The sequence below is a fragment of the Nipponia nippon genome, unplaced genomic scaffold (assembly GCF_047370975.1).
Source record: "Nipponia nippon isolate SJK-2023a ecotype South Korea unplaced genomic scaffold, ASM4737097v1 scaffold_9, whole genome shotgun sequence".
Lineage (NCBI taxonomy): Eukaryota > Metazoa > Chordata > Aves > Pelecaniformes > Threskiornithidae > Nipponia > Nipponia nippon.
This window is the reverse complement of record NW_028262413.1, coordinates 4511742-4533462: the sequence shown is the minus strand read 5'-3', so window position 1 is coordinate 4533462 and position 21721 is coordinate 4511742. Positions and strand designations below refer to the sequence as shown.

The window sequence follows — 21721 nt, the reverse complement described above, 5'->3', positions numbered from 1 at the left end:
CAAGCAAGCATGTGATTTGCACAGAACATTAATTCAAACGAACTGAAATGTCAGGCTGTACTATACGTCCAGCCAGGCTGAGAAGGACACGTGTTATTCAACGCGAAGAGGTTAACGCATCAACGTGGTCAATTATATCTGGGCAGCGTTAGTTTTACAAAGCAATACCGATGAGGACACTACATAAATGTCCCACAATAAAAATGGCATTGGGTTTCAGAAACCAAACACTTGCAAACCCCTGAATTAAATCAGAATTAATTGTGCCACAAAGCAGATGGATGTCTTCAGTTAAAGACTATTTATTGACGTGTCCTGTCGATGCGGGTAGCTGGCTGCCTGGCAGCTGGCATTGTCTATGACGGCAAAGTACCTGAAAGTTCTTGAAATTATTTTTAATTTCGGAACTGTAAAGAATAATAGCATGGCTGGGGAAAAACTGGGGATACTAAATGCTTGCATCATGTAAAAGCTATGTTACTTTAATTACAATAGAGTTGCGTGATCTCTGTCCTTACTTTAAGACAGCGATAGTTGTTTATGCAGACAGAACAGCTATTTTTAATACTTCTGTAAGTGCCGTGAGTCCCGAAGGCAGCTTGGTCTGTTAAGGGCAGCTTCGCTCATGATGAAACAGTGAGCTATGGACAGTATGTCTGTATTAGTAGGACTATGGAGCCAAACTCCTCCCTAGCATGACTCCAGGGAAGAGTTCAGTTCACGATGTTTAAAACTGTGATTTGAGGACAAAAGCTAAAGGGGCTGCAAAAACTGCAAGGAGAGTCGCCTCCACGAGCGCTCAGCGCTGAGCAACCTTTGCTCCCGCTGTGCTACAGAAACAGTAACAGGAAGACGGAGGGAAGGGGAAAGCGCTGTGAGGGTCAAGGATTTGTCCTCCAGCCTCGGGCACCTCCAGCCTCTGTTAGGCTGCGTCTACAGGAGGATTTGGTTCAGCTTGCAGGGGAGTTTTGAGGACAGAAACTTGGTTTCTTTTAGAGGAAACTTAACTAAAAGCTCCATCCCTAACGTGCTCCCATGGGGACATCGTTCCCCCAACCCATCGACAGGCTGCCCTGCCATAAGGCCCTTCACCGCACTACCTGCTGTGTCATTACCCATGGAAAGCTCTGGTGTCCCCTGAGGTCCTGGGACCTTTCTTTTACAACTTGCCTTCCAACTCCCAGCCCTATCTCCTTCTGCTATGGTATCTTCAGTCTCCTGAAGTGGACATGCCACCTGGGGCCCCAGGGAGACAACCTGGCCCATAAATTTGTGCTTTACAGGAGTAGAAGCTTCTGGAGCAGCAGGACAACCCCATGGCCACATCAGGAGGCTGCTAAGCTCATGGCTGCCCCCAGGTACAAGAGGACCTGTGAGCAAAATTACTGCACAAAATTGAAGATGAACAGAGTGCTTTTGAAGTCCTGGGAGAGTAACTGTATTTCAGGGGCAGCACTGTGGACCCATGCTTCTTAGGAAGGCCTTGAGGAGACCTCTGAACATCCTACCAAGCCAGCCACTCATTTGAATTCAAGGCCCTCAGTCCCAAAGTCGTTGTGGGAGAGTCCAAAGAGCGAGAGTTGCTTCCTCTTCTACTGCAACTTGCCTCTAAGTTCCCCTAAAATATCCAAAGGTACCATTTAACAAACCTTTTCCAACTCCCTCCATATTGACAAGGGAGGAAGTCACCTGGGAAAGTACCTGTCACTCAACATGGAACCGCAGTGCTCATGGCAGGATGAAAACGATGGCCCTTACAGCCCACACCCCGTCTCTCACACCAGGCACCGGTGCCTCTTGACAAACTGCTCATCCAAGATCCAATCTGCCCTTTGTATTTTGGCTCTTGTGTTACAAATTTTAGCACAGTTCATATGAGTATTTTTTTCTAAACCTAACGCATGCCAAATAGCTTTGGCATGAACATCATTCCTGCTGGGCCTATTGGCTGACACTTCTTTTTAAAAATAGAGAAGCAGGTACAAGTTGATCAGGGACCAAAATGGACTTTAAACATGCTGAAAAAGGCAAGCTGGGTCAGAAACTAATTCTACTCTTAATTGACCATCTGAGCAAGCCAAGAAAAAAAAAAATTCTTCCTAAGCTATTTGTAGATCCATTGGATTTAACTTTCCCTACAGGTATCTTCCTCTGCTGCTATGTTTTGACGCCTGTATAAACACACAGAGATCTGAGGTCATGCCTGTTCAGAAATCAGGTTATGCAATACAATTTAAAACTTGAAAAATAAGAGAGAAGTGGGAATAAGAAGCTTAGGCCTGACGAAATCCAGGCATCTGGCAAAACAGAGTCTCCTCAGAGACTACAGAGAAAAATGGTGTAACAAAGATGACCTGAGAAACCTACAGACAGGACAACATTCACCACCTCTGTCAATTTTATTGGTGAGGTCAATGCCTTACTTCATTGTCAGACTGATAAGAGATATGTTATAGCTTCACAAAGTGCACTGCAAATGCTAACAGCTGGGGAAGAGGGAAAGGCAACCGTAACAGGGGTGATTTGTCACTGTTCCCATTGTAAATCCATGCTATCAGGGCATCTGAAGTGACTTGTTTCTGTTCTCATGCTACATTTAGAGAATCCCAACCAAGAAGGAAACAAGTTTTCTTCCAAACCAGAAATTACACTGGGTTTTTAGGGCTTCCTGTACGCTCTAGGATGAACGCAGTTATACATCTAATGCCTTCCTCCACTGCTCCCAGACTGACCAGTATGTCTCAGGATGGGCGAGAACCGGTAGCAAACACCGGTCAAGCAACTGACATCCAGAGCAATTTTCTTTTCCTATCTAACTTCCCCCACGAGGCTTCCATAAAATCTCAGGCCAGACCTCTGGCACCCCAAAGGCACCACGAAGAGGGGGTACTTACTCCCAAAACTCCGTGACAGGAGAGGTGAAGTTAGTGGCATTCAGAGATATCCAGAGCGTTTTGTTCTTCCTGAGGGTGTCTTCCACGCAGGTCGGCGTGTTCCACTTCTGGTGGCAGTGTGCCCACGGCAGGACGCTCTGGAACGACTGGAACAGGTAGTAGAGTCCCCAGGCCAGGATCACGATGTAGTACACATTCAGAAGGGACACAATCACTATGGAAGCATAACCAATTCCTGGCAAGAAGAGGAGAAAAAAGAAATACATGCAGACGTGACAGCCGCTTCTTGCTAGGGTGCCTTGTGATCTCGTGGAGCTGGTGCTATTCCCGCTGTGTTGCGGACTTGTATCCTGCTCTACCACACTGCTGTTGGAAGCTCAACTCAACTTGATCACCCCTAAGCACAGACCTGCCATCATCTCTGACTAGCACGGGCACCCAAGGTTGAGTTTCTGGCTGAGGTTTGCTGACAGCGGAGGAGAGGTCTGCAGGACATCTACCCCATTTAACACTAACCCGGCTATGTCAGGTTTTATTAAAAGGAAATCAAGGCATCACACTTTGCTTCTTTGGGAGCTACACCACCTCACGTCTTAGGTACCTACTTGGGCAACATCATTCTCACCACACTGTCCTCCAAGCCAGCTTCCTTGGAGGCAGCTCGGCTGCGCAGCCCCTGCACCACTCATACTTATCGACTGGCTCGGCTCAGCCTATGTGCAAAAAAAAAGACAGTTCTTGAATGAGTTTAAAAGGAAAATTCCAAAGCAATCAATGTGAAAGCTGCTGTTTCTGCCCCAATTTCACTTGTGCAAAGGAAGCATGATATTTGTAGCTGTTATGGGTAATTAGATCAATGTTTAACTCTGCTATCAATATTTGATGATAAAAAATGTTCCCTGTTTGTTTTCATAAGCAGGGTCATGGGCAGATAAGGGCGAGTCCTGCACAACTTTGGGAAGTGGCGGAATGCTGTTCTGGTGGAGGCTGTAATTAAATACCACAACTTCTGAGTCTGGTGTCTCTCCCCTAGCTCGGCAGTTTAGCTCCACCAGCAGATGCATACTACGTCTTAAGTCAGAAGCAGTCACTATTTTTTTAAATACAAAATGAAAGGGAACTGAAAAGTCCTCTTTACTGAAAATCTTTCAGCTCCAAAAAGCTTACAAAGTTTGCCATTTAGGAATAACAGGGGGGAAAAAAAGATTTCCTTTAAAAACTTCGAGCAGTCTCTTACAAGAGGACAAAAAGCCTAAGAGGTTCCCTTTAACATCACTCTGACGGCTACCCCAGCACCTGGGATACCTGCCTCATATTTTCTAGTTTGAAACCTTATTGCAACAAGAGTCTTTACCACCAGAGATTATTTTTATGCCAGGTGAAAACAACCAGAGCAAGTGCTATTTATTCTGTACAGCTGCATTTCATTCAGGATATACAGCTAGTCACCTTATTAGAGCTACGATTTCTCTTTATGGATGCCTGGGAGATTGTTATTTAAACAAGGAGCATTCCTTCCTCCTCCACCTCAAAAAAAAAGGCTTCATAAAAGTGGGAGGAGGAGGAAGAAAATGGAGCTAAAGCAGCACAATTACATCAACTTCAGCAGCGTTCTGAGTATTGGGTGGGAGCGTGACCCATGGAGAAAGCCCTCACTTCTACCTGGGGTGATGTAAGGGGAGAGAGATGCCTGGAACAGCGACGGTGGCAGAGCTAGAGACACGTCGTCAAGAAGTGCCCACTCTTTCCAAATGGGGTTTGAAGAGTGCCCCTCTGTTTAGTGGCATTATTCCAAATGATTCTGCCTGTGCTGTCTGGCTGTAAAGGGTAATCTATACATAAGAGAGACATCCTCAGTAATTTTTCTAAGCTGTCTTTCATTTTTCATTCTTGTTAATCTCCATAGCAGCATTCGTGTAGTTCCTGTGAGCAGCGAGTGATTCTTCATTCACTGGCAAAGGCCCTTGAATTCAACACCAGACCAACATGCCTGTTTGCCAGGACCTGCTCAGTTATGACCGAAGTCCCATCCCTGAATGCTACCACAAAATGCTGTCCAGGTTTTGGCTGTATGGGTAACAGAGAGATGATGCCAATGATAAGCTTTCACATGGCAGAGGGAGTTTGACTTCCAGACCAGAATAATATTTTGAAGATGCTTTCACTAAGGCCATGTGTAAAAGGCTCTAGACTTCCAAAACAACACTTTCTCCGATACCTGTGAATAAAATGTGTAATTGCCTTTTTAAGGCATAATATGCAGTTTCTTTCTTGCTTATCGGCAGTTCTGCCAGTTAACAAGATCAGAGCATCAAAATCAATACCTCACTTTGTCCTTCAGACTCTCTGACTTCTACCTTTCCAGGAACCAATATCATACCCTCAATTACTACAGCAAATAGCTGAATTAATGGACACGAGGGGAACAGCGTTGCTGCATATGGTTTACAGAGGTGTCTTTAAGCAGTAAAGCACAACAAGATGTACTAACCAGTGAAAATAGGGCAGATCTTTTCCCAGCATGTAATTCCACCTTCAGAGGTATACTGTCCTAGCACCACCTCCAGGAAAAACACGGGAAGACCTCCCCCAAACAGGAAAATGAAATAAGGTATAAGAAATGCACCTGTTGAGAAAATATAATAGCACAAAATTGAGATGGAGTGAGTGACTTTACACAAAATAGTCTAAGAAGTGTTAACAGACATACATAAACAAAGAAACCCATTTGATACTTTAACATCGGCACAGAGTAATCTTATTCTGGGGTATTTTTGCTCATATTCAAACTCTCTAAGTGGAATGGGTACATAAAGCTGGAAAAGGCATTTTCTTACCTTTTTAAAGTGAAAATCTGCAATAACAATGGGGTTAGGCACACAACAGTTTCACGTGGCTCAGAATGCTCTTATTCTGAAATCCACTGGTCTGAAATCCTACTGGTCTGTATTAGTAGCATGTCTTTTGGTTAGAACTCAGACTCAGTCGTAGCAGAAGTAAAAGAGCAGAAAAGGTTCAGTAGCATAAAATTTTAAATTGCTGTTGCTTTTCCCTAATTAAGTTTTACCAAAAACTATTAACTAATAAAACAATCTCTCCCAAAGACTGATGAAGAAGCCAGAAAACAGATGTGTGATTATTCTTTTCAAAAATTGTATGAAGGCACTGAAAAATAGCAAGCATGCGGCAGACAGATCGATTCATGCGAATGAAATAAAGAAATACTCACCTCCGCCATTTTTGTAGCAGAGATACGGAAACCGCCAGACATTGCCTAAACCAATAAATCCACCAGCCACGGACAGCAGAAAGTCAATCTTGCTCGCCCACTTCTCCCGTTGGGGCGGCTTTCCTTCCGCCTCATCCTCAGGCCGTGTCCCCGGGCTCTTGCCGGGAGAAGGTTTGAGGATGTCCTTGTGGAAATCTTTCAAGCACTGAAGCTTTTCCTTTGTTGCCATGTTTCTGCTTTCTACATAGAAAAAAAAATACCCTGAGTTTATTAAACCGTCTTTACTTGTAGAGCTCTCTAACACCGCAAGAACTGTTTAACCAAACTCAGTTCCACAAAACCCAGTGCTGTTTATCAAGCCGAGACATGAAAATACATCTGCTGCCTTCACTGACCAGGAGAGACGAACCACCCCTGGACTCTGCTGTCACCTCTTTGCGGCCAATGCAGTGTAGGGGACAGCAAAGGTTTGACACCACTGCCTACCGGCTGGCTGCAGACAAAAGGTGTATGAAGGCTGCCCACTGCATCAGCATCAGCAGATAGTGTTACTGAGCAAGTGCCTCATGCTGTTTTCACGCCCATAATAAGGTACAAATCACTGCATCTGATTCCTTCTCAAACATTTAAGTGAAATACAGCAGAACAGTAAATCTCACCTTTCCAGATAAAACCCATTCCTCTATTTCCCAATAACCTGAACCATTTATTGCCTGCAATTTCCTTTCCCTGAAGTATTATAAAGCTTTCAGAAAACTACACATTCATAAAAACTGGAATGGAAAGTCATTTGTTCTAATCAACCTGCAGGAACTGAAGGAATCTCTTCAGTTTATTCCATTTTCATAATGGCACTGTTTTCCCTTGACATCAATAAAGGGACAAAAATAAACCTTTATATTCAATTATTGTCTTATACGCACCTATGCAGTTGAACAGTTTGCCAAGAATGGTGGCTTCTTAGTTAATTAAAAAGTCAGTGGCATGTGTCACCTGATGCAAAACCCAAAGAGTATTAAATCATAGCTGATTTTATAGTTTATGTATATAATTTATGATGTCCAAAAATCAGAGATTGTGTAAAAATAATAACAGAAAGAATTACTCTAACAAATGCTTTTTTATCCAGGATTTCCTCATGAAAACAATTTAGGAATAACTTGTAGCTGTTACGTTAACTCAGATCTCAGGCATACGAGGCCAATTCATTCCCCACATAACTCAAGTGACTTTAGCTGGATCTGACCAGTTATTTTTGCATAGTGTTTTGATACCGAAAAGCACGTGAAATTTTCACCAGAACCAGGCAAACCAGCAAGTTTATTCCAGATCACGACCATTCCCTGCTTGTACATGTCATTATGGGTGCAGTCATAAAAAAATTATGCTACAGATTATCCCATTTGATAGCTGCAAGCCTCCTGTGTATACCTGCTTGCTGGTTTTGATCTCTAACCTGATTTAGCTTGTGGCAGTGACCTGAAACTTCAGTTGACATTAGCTCTGCAGGAAGTTTTTAATTCGAATATGGTTTTGAGATAGATATGCACCGCTGTACCCGTAAATCTTTCCATCCACTACGGAAAGTTTCAGAAGGCTAACATTTTTGCAAACCACAGCAGCGCAATATTCGCCCCACTGACATACTGGTGGCCTTTGCAATACAGTTATTGCGACAGCAATTGCCTATCAGGCCATGATCTAAAAAGGGACTTTAATCTTCACAATGCTAATCATTATGGCTTTCTACTGTTTTTTAAAAAAAGGCCACTGGTGACTGCACAGAGGTGATATGAGCAACTGCAATACCTCCTTGTCAACAGCAGAGAGAGCTCATAGACGGAGAAGGCTCATCACAGGGTGATGGCTCATCACCACCCACTGCAGGGGTATGAGGGCAGGACACACATTCCTCTAAAACATCTCCTATTGGCTGCTGTTAGAGACATGGCATGAGATAAAGTAGGGCAGTAACTGAGTAAAAATGGTAGGGCCGGCTCTATGACAGCCTTTAGGCACCTAGTTGCTTCAGGGAATTAATCCAAAATAGCTAACTCGTGTTCCTTGTGTCATGCATGGAGATTAACGGAGGTGCCTCCAAGAGGGATTCACAGTAGCTTTAACCTCCCTGGGACATCCGCATCTCACTCCAAGCCCCAAACAGGCACCACCCTGCATCATCCCCTGGAGACACCTCCTGGGGGAGAAAAAAAAAAAAAGTAGGTGCAACCGCTTTTTTTCAAAGAGGTACCTGCAAGGTGGCTGATGTCCTGCACTCCCTGCAACAGCAACTGGGCATGGAGAAAGCCCAATTTCACTTTCTTTTGCTATTTGTGCTGCTTGAATCCCTATCTTTCATCTCGCAGGAGAATGTCATAACCATCAGGCAACAGGCTATTCTGGGCTGAGGAATGGAGGGCATTTGGACTGTCTCTCATGGAAGCTGTTCTTCACGGGGGTTACTGAAATACTCATCAACAGAGGAAGAGAGTGTGCAAAAGAGAGAGTAACTCACACCTCGCGTTTAGGGTACGCTCTTGTTTTTCCGACAGTTTTTTGGTGAACTGCTGGGACAGCCATAAACCTGCTTAACAGGGCACAGAGATACAAACGTTATAGATCCTTGCAGGATTAAGGTCTGAAATAGGAGCTTAACTGCTCCCCACGGGGACTGATACTGGAAACACCCCGAAACAGAACACTGGGCACGTGGGGAACATTTGTGTAAAAAAAATGAGGGGACCTATGGACATTAGCCACGTCTGAAATGAAAAACTCTTCCAGGATTGCAATTTTTTGCAACCTACTTTTATCTTGCAACACAGAGTTCTTTATTTTTCTGCCAGCTCTAATCTTCTTGCCTGCGGATTTACGTTGACTCAGGTGGCACCCAGTTCTACCCAGAATTTGCAAGCCTGACCAACTGATTGCATTCTGCAAACCCTAACTCTCCCCGGGACAAGGTGGTCACCCTGTGGTTTGTCCCAATTACCTGCACACGAAGCGTGAAATGGTGCCTTTTCAGACTCCTACTTTGTAACTGCATGGGACTGCATTTTAAAAAGGGATTTCTAATTTATCTTAAGACACCCCAAATTAATGGCCACGCTTGAAATCCTCATTACTGAGTGTAAATTTTGTTTCAGCCTCAGCTGGAGTGTGAAGATGGATCATGATCTTTCCCTTAGCCCACAGACGACAAATCCTCAGGTCACGCTTGCTTTTGGGGTGGCCGTTTCACCGTACGGGTGCCAGGAGATGGACCACCAGAACTTTGTTGCAAGTCACCAGCTCTTGCTAGTGGGGCACGGTACAGTATCTCTCCAATGCTTGCACAAAATTAGTAACAGCCTGGTTTTACTGTGTATCTCTTATCTAGTCTTGCTAAAATCCCAATTGTGTTTCGAGGGCCGGCAGCTGTGGCTGGCAGGCACGTACCATTGACCAATACCATAGGAATTGACGCTAAGCGGCCACCTGGGACTGCAGTCCCAGCCCATGTCACGTTCAAGGGATGTCGGATTTATCCCCCTTTGCTGCCAACCATTGGTGTCCACCCAGCCATTCCCAATTACAGGAACTGTCTACAAAGGCTGCAAGGGTGGGGGGTACAGGCGATTCTCCTTGGCGAAGAAAAGCCAAGAAAATCAAGTTTGTTTAGTGAAAGGCATTGTCTTTTTCCTTAATGGGGTTGGAGTTTCATTTCCTTTAGTTATGTCCCACTGGGTGAGGTTAAAATGGCTCTTAAGGGAAATCGTCTGACAGAGATGCTGAAACAATATGTTGTCACCGCCCAGGTCAGAACCAGAGAATAATAGGTTATTTTTACTGTATCACTTAGTGGGGATGGTATCTGAGATCTAAGTCCATCTGATTCCCCCAAGGAAATATATTGTAAGAAAATGCTCTTACAACCACATAGTGCAAAAGGAGCGATCCAAGTCTGAGACATGTGTCTGCCTCCTGGAGACACACGTCTGCCTTCCAGGAGCCACATCTGCCTGTGAGAGTACCCCCTCCAGGAAGCTTCGGATGGCCCCAGGAAGCTCTGGCTTCATCTGATGAACTTGATATGGATAAATAAAAAGCAGCAGAGAAGTCTGCCCGTTTACAATGTGCCACTAGGCTGAGCCCAGCCAAACAGCTACAGCCTGACCCGAAAGCAAGGGGAGAAAGGATCCAGACTGGACCAGGCCCAGGATCTGCTCTCACGTACACTGGTACAAACCCTAATTAACTGAGGATGAAGTTATCGATTGTCAAATCGATGCTGGTAAACGTGGAAAAATAGAACAAGGGAGCAAGCGTGAGCTCTTTGCACTTCTCAGGCATCTGGTGCGGCCAGGAGCACCTCAAGGGCTCCTCTCCTCCTGCAGGAGAATCACGCATCTGGCCCTTGTGCCCGGTGCACAAATTTCCTCATTTGAAATAGCCCCTGCGATAACCCAAACTCTCTTGCTGCCCCCCGTGACTGACTAGTCTTTGGTGCACAGCTGAAAATACCAAAAGATTAGCCATAAGCAGAGAGGTTTCACAGCCAACCTGGCTTGGACCATCTACTGTGCTACAGTTATCGTATTTTTGCACGTACAGCCTGCACCTCAGATAACCCATACCCTTTAAAAAATACTGGCATTGAAATGTAATCCTTCATAACATGCAAAAAATGAGGGGTAGGGGAAGGGGGAGGGAGGCAGTGGGCAGAGGAATCAGATGAGGAGAGATGCAGATGGGGGAAGGCCACCAGCGTGGACAGGACCTGCTGGTTGTCAGAACAGACACAACTCACATTACTGCTGAACCACTGACTTTTTTTGACAGACAACCCAACGGATTACACATCTGAAAATACACTGTTCAATTTCTGCTTTGGGATTACAGTAATGATCTGCTCCAAGCTTCTTATAGCCAGAGACAGGCGACCAACGCAGGGTAACACCTTCCAGGAGGAGCCCTGAGGACAAGTTCATCGTGGATGCTACCTCACTTAATCATCTTTAAAAATCAAGTCTTCAAAACAACAGTTTTCCAAATGCTGATGGAAACAGGAAAATCAAAGTCTGCCTGTACACACAGATACGCATTTGTAAATATTTACGCACGCTAAAATCCATGCCCTGTCTGGTGTCTGAAGATCAGAAACCACAGCAAAGGAGCTACTTCTTTTTTGGTCAATGCACATAAACTTTGAATAGGGATTCAACACACTGAATTGGTGACTAGAATCGTAACTGAACATTTGTTTTCTAGCTCCTTCTTCCATTAGAAAACTAAAAGCCAAGTACACCCTCGGAGTGTCTCTGACCTTGATGGGAATGCTGCCTGAGGAATGGCTGTACTGCTGATTTTATGGACTATTTTTGCAGCATGATGTGTACCACCACTACTTTTGCTTTCAAGGACCCTTTTCTACTGAGTTCAGCCTGTACAGACTTTATGTCTTGAGCCTTTCAGTGCTCTCTTCTCTTCTGCTGTCCCAATGGCTTTTGAAAGACATCTGTATGTCACATTATAATTAATTTTTCTAACCCTACTTAAGCTCACTGCCTCATTAGACATTACCCTCTCTCTTATTTTTCTGCCATTTTTTTCTTTTGTATCTTGGAAATCGAAGTTAATCTCCCTTAAAAAACTGAGCTTTCCTAAATCTGCCAATCTATTTGTAAGTTGTTTTTTTTTTTAATTATTATTATTTTATATTCATATTCATGAATATTTCAAAATTAGCTGCTCTGATTGCTGGATCAGAGCTGCTCTTCAAATAAGCAGCTTCCACTCTCATTGAGAGCAATGGAGAAGCTGCTATTGATTTCAACAGTAGTAGGATCAGGTCCCGAATAAAACTGCATTTATTATATTTGGCTCATTTCCTAGGATTACTTGGAACTTTGAAAGCTGTAATTCTTGATGTTGACAGCTTTCCCTCCCTCCCAGAGCAGTGTGGTTAAGCCAATCAATACATGATTAAAATAAATAAACAGCCCCTTGATCAAACTTATGGCTTTAGTGCAAGTCTTTCTGATCTGCAGAAGAAAAAGCCTTTATGTTTGGCAGCCCTCGAGGCCACACCAGTATCCGAAGAGCACCTGACTGCATTTATCGTCCTTAACTCATACCCGAGTTCTTTCTGCTTCATTGAACAAGACATCTACGTTTTCTGAAAAGTAATACCGCTCCCTTTATTGCACACATTGCCTCTCTTCTTCTTAAAAATGCCTCTAAAAATTCCCTGAACTACATCTCACCGTTCGTCTTTAATGGACTTCTCTTTTTCTGATTACTTTTCCCTGGATATGGGGAGTTATTTAAACATCTATCCACTTGTCCTTTCTTCTTTCTCAGTTTTCCCTCCAACTTTCGCCATCTCCCTTCTCACTTCTTCGTTTCCTTTTCTTTCACTACTACGCTTTTTTAGCCTTCTATGATGGACTGGAAAATCTGCTACTGAAAATGTGCTAGGAGCAGAATGCACTCCTTTATAAAGCTGAAGCCTATTCTGAAGGAAAGCCCAAGGCTTAATGCAATTTCTTTTTTATCAGTTGTGAAGAGGACAAAAGGTATCTTTTTTCCCCCACATACTTTTTTCCCGCTGCTGTTTCCATTAATGCTCTTCAAATGCTTCAAATAGGTGCCGTGTCACAGCCCAGAGCTGTTATAAAATCCTGCATCTTTGCTCAGATTTCAGCAGCAGAAAATCTGCAGTCACGTAATACTCGAGATGCTCATTTTGTTCTACTTATTTATGTGAAAGAACAAAGCAGTTACAACTAAACCCAGAATGGGAGGAAATTAAAAACTCCCCATTGTGTAGGGTGGAGAGGAGGAGAACGAATATCCACAAACTCCACTGGGTTTCAGAGGGAACATGACCCTGACCCTAAACACAGGGGCTGAAGCGAGGATGATGCTTCCCAGCCTCAGAGGGATGGAGCCTGATTCCCCAGGGAGACGGCCCAGGGCACCCCTGGCCTCTGCAGCGGTCAGCGAGGAAGAGCGTGGGATGCAGCGAAGCAGAGGACTGGCACGCTGCATCACACCGGTTACGACTCCATCCTGCTGAACTCCTCTGTGGGCATAGTGTCTCCTGTATCCCAGTGAGAAACCAAGCGTCCTGCACTGGAGAGCCACCAGAGAGCTCCGTCCCCTCCTCAAAGAAGAAAGCCCAAGGGTGACTCTTGCAAAGAGGACCACAGGGAAGGAGAGCGTGAAAACAAGGGTTGGTGGAGGCAGGGAGAAAGAAGAGAAACTGCTCATCCCTTGTACACCGTGCTGGTAATTATGTGCAGGAGAACATTCAGTTAACACTTGGTTTTGTCCACATGAAGCCAACTGCTGACCTAATTTAATGCCTCCGGGTGTGCCAGCTAACAGCCTCCTGACTGTCAATAGGCTGGAAAGAAGCACCAGCTCCCTGCTGCTTTCCCGGTGTACTCCCTCCACTGCACCAGCTCTCTTACTGTGAAAGTAAAAAACATTAATTCACTGGGTGACACCACCTCTCGAGGCCTTTGTCTTTAAGAGAGGGCCCTTAACAAAATGCAGGAATAGATCCAAGCGGCCTGGCAAGGTGATGGCTTTCCAAGCGAGACAGGCATTGTCCAAGAAGATTCAATGAGCTGTGCACAACCTCGACTCTTCAACCAGCTTGTATCCTGCAGTTATACAACTTTTGACTAAAGGAACAAGCATTTTCATGTATTTTTTTTCGATTCTGAAGGTCTGCTGTTGAGTGGATTGCAATTCTCTAGTAAGTCTTGGTGTCAATTAAACTAGTTTTACGGCCACAATTAAACCACATCGAAATCTGTAAGTGGTGTCCCTCATCCTGCTATAGGAAAGCAAAACCCTTAAAGCCCACAAAGCTTATGAACTTGAACAGTCAGTGGTGTGCACTGTGCCTATTGAATTTTTTGCATGTGATTAATAACGTATCGATTTGATGTGACACATCTGCAAGCCACTTACAACGCACGTTAATGTCAGACAGCAATCTCTGTGCTACGATAACCGAGCAGTGCCCCAGTGCAGGGAAGAGAAATAATAAACTAGCCATTTAGTGAGGCAAATGTGCAATAAAATGTATGAATTCATTATTTCAAAGTAATTTTTTCTTGGGGATAAAACATTCCACCCTCACCTGTTTTTTCAACTAATGCTAAATTTAGCCTTAAATTTACTGAGTTTACCAATGCTGGTGTTCGGGGCTTTCTCTGAATTGAAGATTACTGTACTTTTTCAGTATGTTTTCCAACTAGGTAAAAAACAGATATATGTATAAGATGACATGTTTTTGGAAAAGCAAGTGAAGTTTTCTATACCCACTAATGGCTTTGATCAGCTTTGTAACCAGGCTGTTGCCATACCTGCCTAGGCCACCTGCACACAAAGCCGGCGTTGTGTTTGTACTGCTTCTATCCATTCATCTTAATTTAACCAATAACTGAGGACAGGTTTCTATCCCACCTGCGGCAGCTGTTTAAACATGTCATACAGTCCCTTATCGCTGCAAATCTAGATCCCAACACCATCGGTGGAGGAGAACAATCCTCCTCCTTCTTCTTTGTTCCTGTGCCGCATCTGCATAACACCTGAGTTTTTTCTAGGGTACATTAATGGAAGGAAGAGGTGTGCAACACGGCACTATGGGTGGGAAACGGCCAGCCAACGTGCACCAGGAAAACAGCTACTGCATGCAGGCGATCAGCAGTGTCAGCCCCATTACAGGGCTAGAAAGCCTGAGAAGGTTACAAAGCCCTGAGGACAGAGCCACGAGCTCTAAAACTTAATGATAGGAGTAAGCTACTTTTGATTTCAGTCTTGACTCCTCCTTCATGCTGACAGTAATTATCAGCAAAAATATGAATCAGTGATGGAAATGAGCTGTAGACTTTTAAGATGTGGAGCTAAGGTGAAGCAACGAGCCTCGCCGCTGCACCGCGGTACTCGGGTGCTCGGCCCGGGCACCGCTGCTCGCCGGCCTTCAGCCATCAGAGATTTCCTAAGCACCCCTAAGTTTAATTTACTGTTGTTTTCTTTCCTTCAAGTAAAAAAAATGGAACAGAAACTTTAAGCATATGAAGTTTCACACAGGAAATAAAATCGAAACTACTGATAAGGCAGAGCAAAACAGAGCGCGGGGGGTTCTGCAGAGGATACGCTAAAAGAAGAAGTGGCGAAGCTGATGAACAAGCTCACAGAGAGCGCAACTTTGCAAACCAGGCTGGTGAACTGTAGACTTTCACACACACAAAAAAAAAAGCAAAGCTGTGTAGACACTATGGTATTTATTTGCTTTCATGCAGCTGGTGCCAGGTGCTGGCTTGCACGGCTGGACACTGACATTTTTTGTTTAATCCCAGAACAGCCTTGGCTCAGCCTCCAGCTGCAGCTCCGTCTTCTGAGCTTCCATGGCTGGCCGGAGCCGCTCACCGTGCTCCCGGGGGGCACTTCAGAAGGAATACCACTATGTCCCACAGGCCTCTCAATGGGCATTATTTGATCAAAAATTTGCCATTTTTGATCACTACCCATCTGTTTTGAAGGTCTGAGTTGGAAGTAAAACCTTTGCTATTGACCACTAAATCAACATGCTTTTAAACATCACATGATTTGGGCTGATTCCCAGCCAGAGGTGTATTTTCAGTTTGCTTTCGCCACAGATCTCTGACATCAGCTTTCATATACGGAGAGCTACGCTCGCTCTTATGTCAAGAGATATGAAAACCAAATAGCGCCAGAACAAATACTTCACTTCTCCAAGGAAACTACATATAAACCACTTCTGCATACCACGGGCTGCAAAGTGCAGAGCACGCACCAAGCAGAACAAAACCCTGCTCCCACACACTACCTGGACAAAAGCCCCACCGAATTCACTCTGGAATCGCTGCCTCCGAAGGGAATTTTGTGAGAGCAAGGCTGACTCCAATACAAGAAACAAGTATCTGCAGTCCTATCTTTACACCAGTGTCAATCCCACAGGCTACAGGTACTCGCTCTTCTGTTGGCTTTTGCAGGCAAGCATCCCCAAATATAGCATGACAATATATGAACAACCTGAGTATTTTGCTCCATCTCTTATCTTTTCAAACAAACGCCAGCTGATGGTTTTCGTTGCAGGTCGCTTTTACAGTCCTAGCTTGACTACTGTAAACTTAACCTACTCCTGTTGACCAGTTCAGAGACGCAGTTCATAAAGCTGAACAGTTGAGGATCTTTCTTAGTGCAATTTCATTTAAGCGAACGTGCTTACACTAGATACCAATGTGGCACATTAACCTTTAATATCCAAAGCTGTTTCCATCATAACTACAATTGTTTTTCATGATTTTTTGTGTGTGTGTGCGCAAAAGCTAATTACAGACAGGTGGGAAACTGTTTGCAGTTCCACCATAAATGATGGGTACGTGACAAACAGCTGCGGTAGCCATAAAAACAACTCCATATGTAAACTAACGGTAGAAAGCGAGAGAACTTCCTTTGGTTTACTTTGCTGGATTTTTGTAAGGGAGTGACACGTGTACAAGAGCTATGTGAACTTGTGATAGTTTTGCAGAAGCAGAAACCTAGGTGATTCAAAGTCAGATGTATTGCTTTAAATTCCTCATGTGAATATTATCCGCCTGTCAAATCTGATTTGTCATCTATAGCTTGTGTACCGCAGGAAGAGTGGAGGAGAAGGGACCTTCAACCCTACCAAGCAGCAGTAACTTCTGCTACTAAATTCCCTTTACATGGCACGACAGTTTCTCATATTTGAAAGAGCAACCCTTTATATCATTTAAGGAGGATCTGTACGAGGAGAGAGAATAGACGTGGTTACAGAAGAGGGAAGGCAGCAATCACTAGAAAAAGTGTATGAAAGCAAGTCTGTCCTGTTAAATCTGGATTTTAGAATCCTGCCTTGCATAAAAAGGGACAAAAAAGGCTTTTGGTTGCTCATATTTAGTCTTCCCTCAATCCACTACGGTAGCCCCATTTGCAAACTTTACTTTTGACAAGAGCCTGATGGGAAATAAGGTGTTTGCATAAGCAATATACTTCTTGCTGATAAAGGAGAGATATGGAGAAAAATCACCTTACCTTGGCAGACTTGAAAGAGCAACCCTATAAAACTATTCCTGTATTTCTTTTTCCTAGCAATTGGGAGTTTTGTTTTTTTCTTTTTCTGTAATAGCTAGATCGTTGTTGAAAATTCCCTAGACTGATATGGTGAATCTGAGCGTGGTTTTCCTTTCTTTCAGCACAATTGCAATAATGTTATTCTGACAAAGGACATTTTTTGGCTATGGGCCAACCCATGAAAATTTGCTACCTTATAGAGCTCGCAGATGCCCCTCTGCAGGTCTGAAGCTCTTTGGCAGAGAGCTGCAGGGCTGGGAAGGCGTTGGGCCGAGGAGCAGATGCTCTGTGCAGCATTAACTCCCTCACGTGGTTACAGCCGCACGACGAAACCAGCACGTAACGGCAGAGCAAGGGCAGTTGGTGACTCGCTAAACCCTAAACACCCCAAAGCTCTCTTCAAGGCTGCTAGAGAAGGGGATTTGTAACGGAAAGGGAAAAGAAGGTGATCTTTACTTTTTAAATATCTATTGTTCTGATACAATTCTGCAGCAAACTCTTCAACTGATAACTTCAATTGGCACTTAATGTAAGTTTTGAAGAGATCTAAGGTGAAATCCTGGTAAAAATTCCACCTAATTTCAGAGATACCCAAATCTCACCTCCTAATCTCATCTGAGGTTACCATTTACATCTCGATTTTGATCCCTCGTCAGTAGAACCATTGTAACTTCATTGACCTTCAAGAGGTCGCTCCTGTTCTATGCTGGAATGAATGAGAGTGACTCCAATGGGGAGGGAGGAGTTAATGACACACACAGCAGAACGGCTGAATCAGAATGGAAACTGGGTATTAAACAGAACCATAAAGTAATTTAGGTTAGAAGGGACTTCTGGAGGTCACATAGCCCAGCCTCTTGCTCAAAGAAGGGCCAACATCAAACCCAGGCTGGGTTGCTGATGGCCTTATCTGGTCAAGCTCTGAAAACCTTCAAGAGTGGAGACTGTTTAATCTCTGAGCAACCTGTCCTACTGCTCCACTCCTCTCAGGGTGAACAATTTTTCCTTATAACCAACCTGAATTTCCCTATCGGACAAAGAAAGAAGATGAGGAGGAAAAGGGAGAAGAGGATTAACGCAAAATGACAAGACAATACCAAATGGAAGGCTCAATCTTTGTATTCCGATACTGCACGCATACAATACAAGCAGTTGGAAAGGAAAAGACACAGAGGGGGTGTGCGGTGAGTGACAGATGGGTAAGCTCCAGGTTAAGTACAAAATAAGCAAGAGTCCCTGGTGGCAGCATATCAGATGACACTCATTTTATTGTCAGAGTAAAAACATATTCCTTTAAGAAAACCAAACAAAAAACCCTACTGAATGTTACAATGCATGCCAAGCAATTATTGCTTTCCACTCTGTGTCCTGTGACTCACTGTGCCCAATAAATTGGCATATGGTGCTCATTCAGGGTATGTAACTCACACATTTGCAATAGCTCTGAAGAGCTAATAGTTACTTGGACTGTAGTTAATTTGGGGGTTTCTTAATTTCCCCATGGCAATGCAATAAACGTCATGCTTATTATTGTATTATTATTATTTAAAAAAAAATGTTTTTAGTGGCAGGCAAGTGCCATTAAGGCCTGAAATCTCTTGCATGCTAGGGAAATCAATTCAGACAACCTCTGGCATGCGAAAGCACATAAATAATTGGTAAATACTACCTGTGGTCTTCTGGGTCCAGATTTGCCTGATGCCAAGAGCAATCAACTCCTTTTTGGCTGCAAAGGATAGGAGGGCACTCAATACCTTGCAGACGGCACTCAGTACCTGGCAAAAATCAAGCTTTCTGTGTGCCAGCACCCCATGAAAGAGCAAACCCTGAAGCGCGTATTGCAGACACGGTTATCTTCTGAGGGAAGGCAATCTCCTAGAGAGACAGAGCGCCAGCTCTCTATATGGTGCTGAATACTCTCCCTGCCTGGGAAAGGTGCACTTCCTAGGCTCACCCCACTTAAAAAACAGCTCTAACTCTCTTATCGAAGAAGAAAAAAAACCAACAAAGCATCTGTCTTTCCGTGAGTCTGCCCAAGAGCAGTAGTAGACTGGAAATCCAGTTTTTATCATTAATAGGACATCAGAGATCCTTAAAAGCAGGGATCGAGCAGCGGCAGAAGAAACTGTGTGCGATTACAAGAGAATTCTTCTCCTGTAGTCAAGATTACTCAAATAAGCCAGGGCTACATCATGACTTGTGAGTACCACCAAGAGAATACGGCTTCAGAGTGCTAATGGAGCTTTCCATCATACAGAGATGATTTAATGGGGGGGCAAATCCTATATAGACAAGGTCTACGTAACACTTGTATATATTTGAAATAAGTCCACTGAAGCCAGTACTATTCATTAGCAAAAGTGGATCAGTAAGATAGAAGTGGACCACTGGGATTCTGCCCACATGGGGACTCAGAGCTAGAGCAGAAGTGCCATGGGTTTCAAGGTCAGCAGGACTGATTCCTGAAAAAGGGGGTCTGACTTTGATCCCGTTTATACAATGATAAAGCAATAGCAATGCTACTGGAAACAACAAAGCTATGCCAGAGTAAATCAGTTGAGAATTAGGCCCTGAACCGGTATGTCTTTGCAGCTAATTTCACAGGTACAAACAACACTAATGTCTCAAAATGTGACTTGGAAGGAAAAACATAAACAAACATCTCAGCCTACAGCTCTATTGCGCCCTGATCCCCGAGGAGGCAATTATTCCCTTGGTGATGTTCTGTACAGACCAAATACAATGACTGCCAACGCAAATATTTTGTTCCTGGGTTTTTGCTTTATAAAATGTAAATTTGGACTGCGTGGCCTCAGGTGTTTTCTTCAGTGCTGAACACAGCAGGTTCCAAACAGCGACCGGGGAATTTGGCCATGACCTTAGCATGAACGGCAATGTTGAATCATAGAAGAATGCCCTGCTCTGCCTATTTCCTCAACTTGAATCTCCTCAACTCTTTAACTGTGTGGAAGACAGTTGAAACTGTGCCTGAATTAAGACTGCCAGGGTCTGACCTGCACTCTTCTACTGTTATTCTCTAGTCTTTGCTACTGCTTGCAAAATATTCTCCATCTCCTCAGAAATATCTTTGATTTATTAACGTGTTTGTTGCATCTCGCTTACCTACCTTCCTCGAGCAACGTACTCGAGAAAGTGCAAAAGTACGTAAAAATTAAGTATAGCTCAGACCTTTTTCCAATCAAAAGCGGTATTCATCTATGCAGAAATGTCAAAGTCCTCATTTCACCCAAGCAGATAAAACCAGCGTTTAGGTAATAACCACCTTCTCCGCAACGCAAAGACCCTCCCTCCAGAGAAGGAAATGCTGCCTTTGCCCAGATCCCATACGCCCGTTCTCTTGTTGGTTAATTCATGACAGTGTTAGCTAGATTGTCATTACAGGGTATTATTTGTAGCTGCTGTTTTCATGAAGCAGCTGTAATAAACAAGCGAGATTTATGTTCCTTTTTAAATCGCTTGATTAATTAGGGTTGTTAAATTTAGACTCTGAAAGAACCTACTGATTTCTCTATTTTTTTTAATAAATATGGAAGCTGCAAAGCAATCTATTACCACCACTCAGGCTTGGGCCAGAACCGTATGCACTCCATATACTATCCAAAATGTGTTTTGGATGAGGAAATAATCTAAGTTCTCCAAACAATCTTTTAAAAGTAAATGATGGTTGTGCTGAATTGTTTGAACAACTGCACTGTGTATTATTCTTCTCCAGCCCTCCAGAAAGGACTTTTTTTATTCCTAGTCTGGTCTATACAGGTGCAAATGGGCACCCTGGATCTGGATCACGCTGGTAAGCTCAACGGAAAGCAGGACCAAAACTGAGACCCAGAGCCAGATCAGATTTTTGGAGCTGACTCCCTAGCTTGACGATTTATTCTGCTTCCAACTATCATAAAAGCCCTGACCCATGTCAGGCATTCAAATACCAAACTCAGAGCTTGTGGTTTGCTCTCATCTCTGCATCATTTCCTTTTTCCACTCATTGCCCCACAACCACAGCTTGCTGCATGGACAGTCCAGATACTTATTTAAAATAAGTAAACACGATGCCCTCCCCAGCCCGATTTGGCCATTTCACAGCTACTGCTGCATCTCAGAGCCTGATCCTTCAAACCTGCTTCACGACAGCATCGGACAAACATCCTCTAAAAAGCTTTTCAATCATAGGTGTTTGGGTTTTTTTTTTTTGTTTGGTCAGTGTTGTGATTCGTCAGCCCTACAGTGTTTTTCTTGGTGCGGGTACCACCATCCTGGCAGTCCAGGTTTCCTCAGTGCAATGGGAAAGACATGATGAAATACCAGAGGCCACGACAGAAATTAGCCTTAATGGTTCTACAAGAGGGGCCTGATGTTGAGCAGACGTTCAGCTGACTACAGCTCTAGAAGACGTGAGGAAAAGATGATCTGCTGTGGAAAAGACCACATCGTGCCATGCATAGAAGCGATACAGCAACAA

At 43.9% G+C, this 21721-nt stretch overlaps 1 protein-coding gene across 17 annotated transcripts in view; it reads right to left on the bottom strand.

Annotated features, from left to right (window-relative positions):
* Positions 1 to 21721, bottom strand: part of SLC6A6 (solute carrier family 6 member 6) — a 118134-nt gene that overhangs the window by 28358 nt on the left and 68055 nt on the right. For 11 of the 17 annotated variants that reach the window (XM_087745202.1, XM_087745209.1, XM_087745211.1 and 8 more), the window contains 3 exons: positions 6124 to 6363; positions 5386 to 5520; positions 2895 to 3129 (listed from right to left, as the gene is read on the bottom strand). In XM_087745202.1, the coding sequence (XP_087601328.1) occupies positions 2895 to 3129; positions 5386 to 5520; positions 6124 to 6363 (610 nt within the window). Of the gene's footprint in view, positions 1 to 2894; positions 3130 to 5385; positions 5521 to 6123; positions 6364 to 18913; positions 18971 to 21721 lie in introns of those variants that run through there. The other 6 variants (XM_087745201.1, XM_087745199.1, XM_087745200.1 and 3 more) reach the window with 2 other exon arrangements.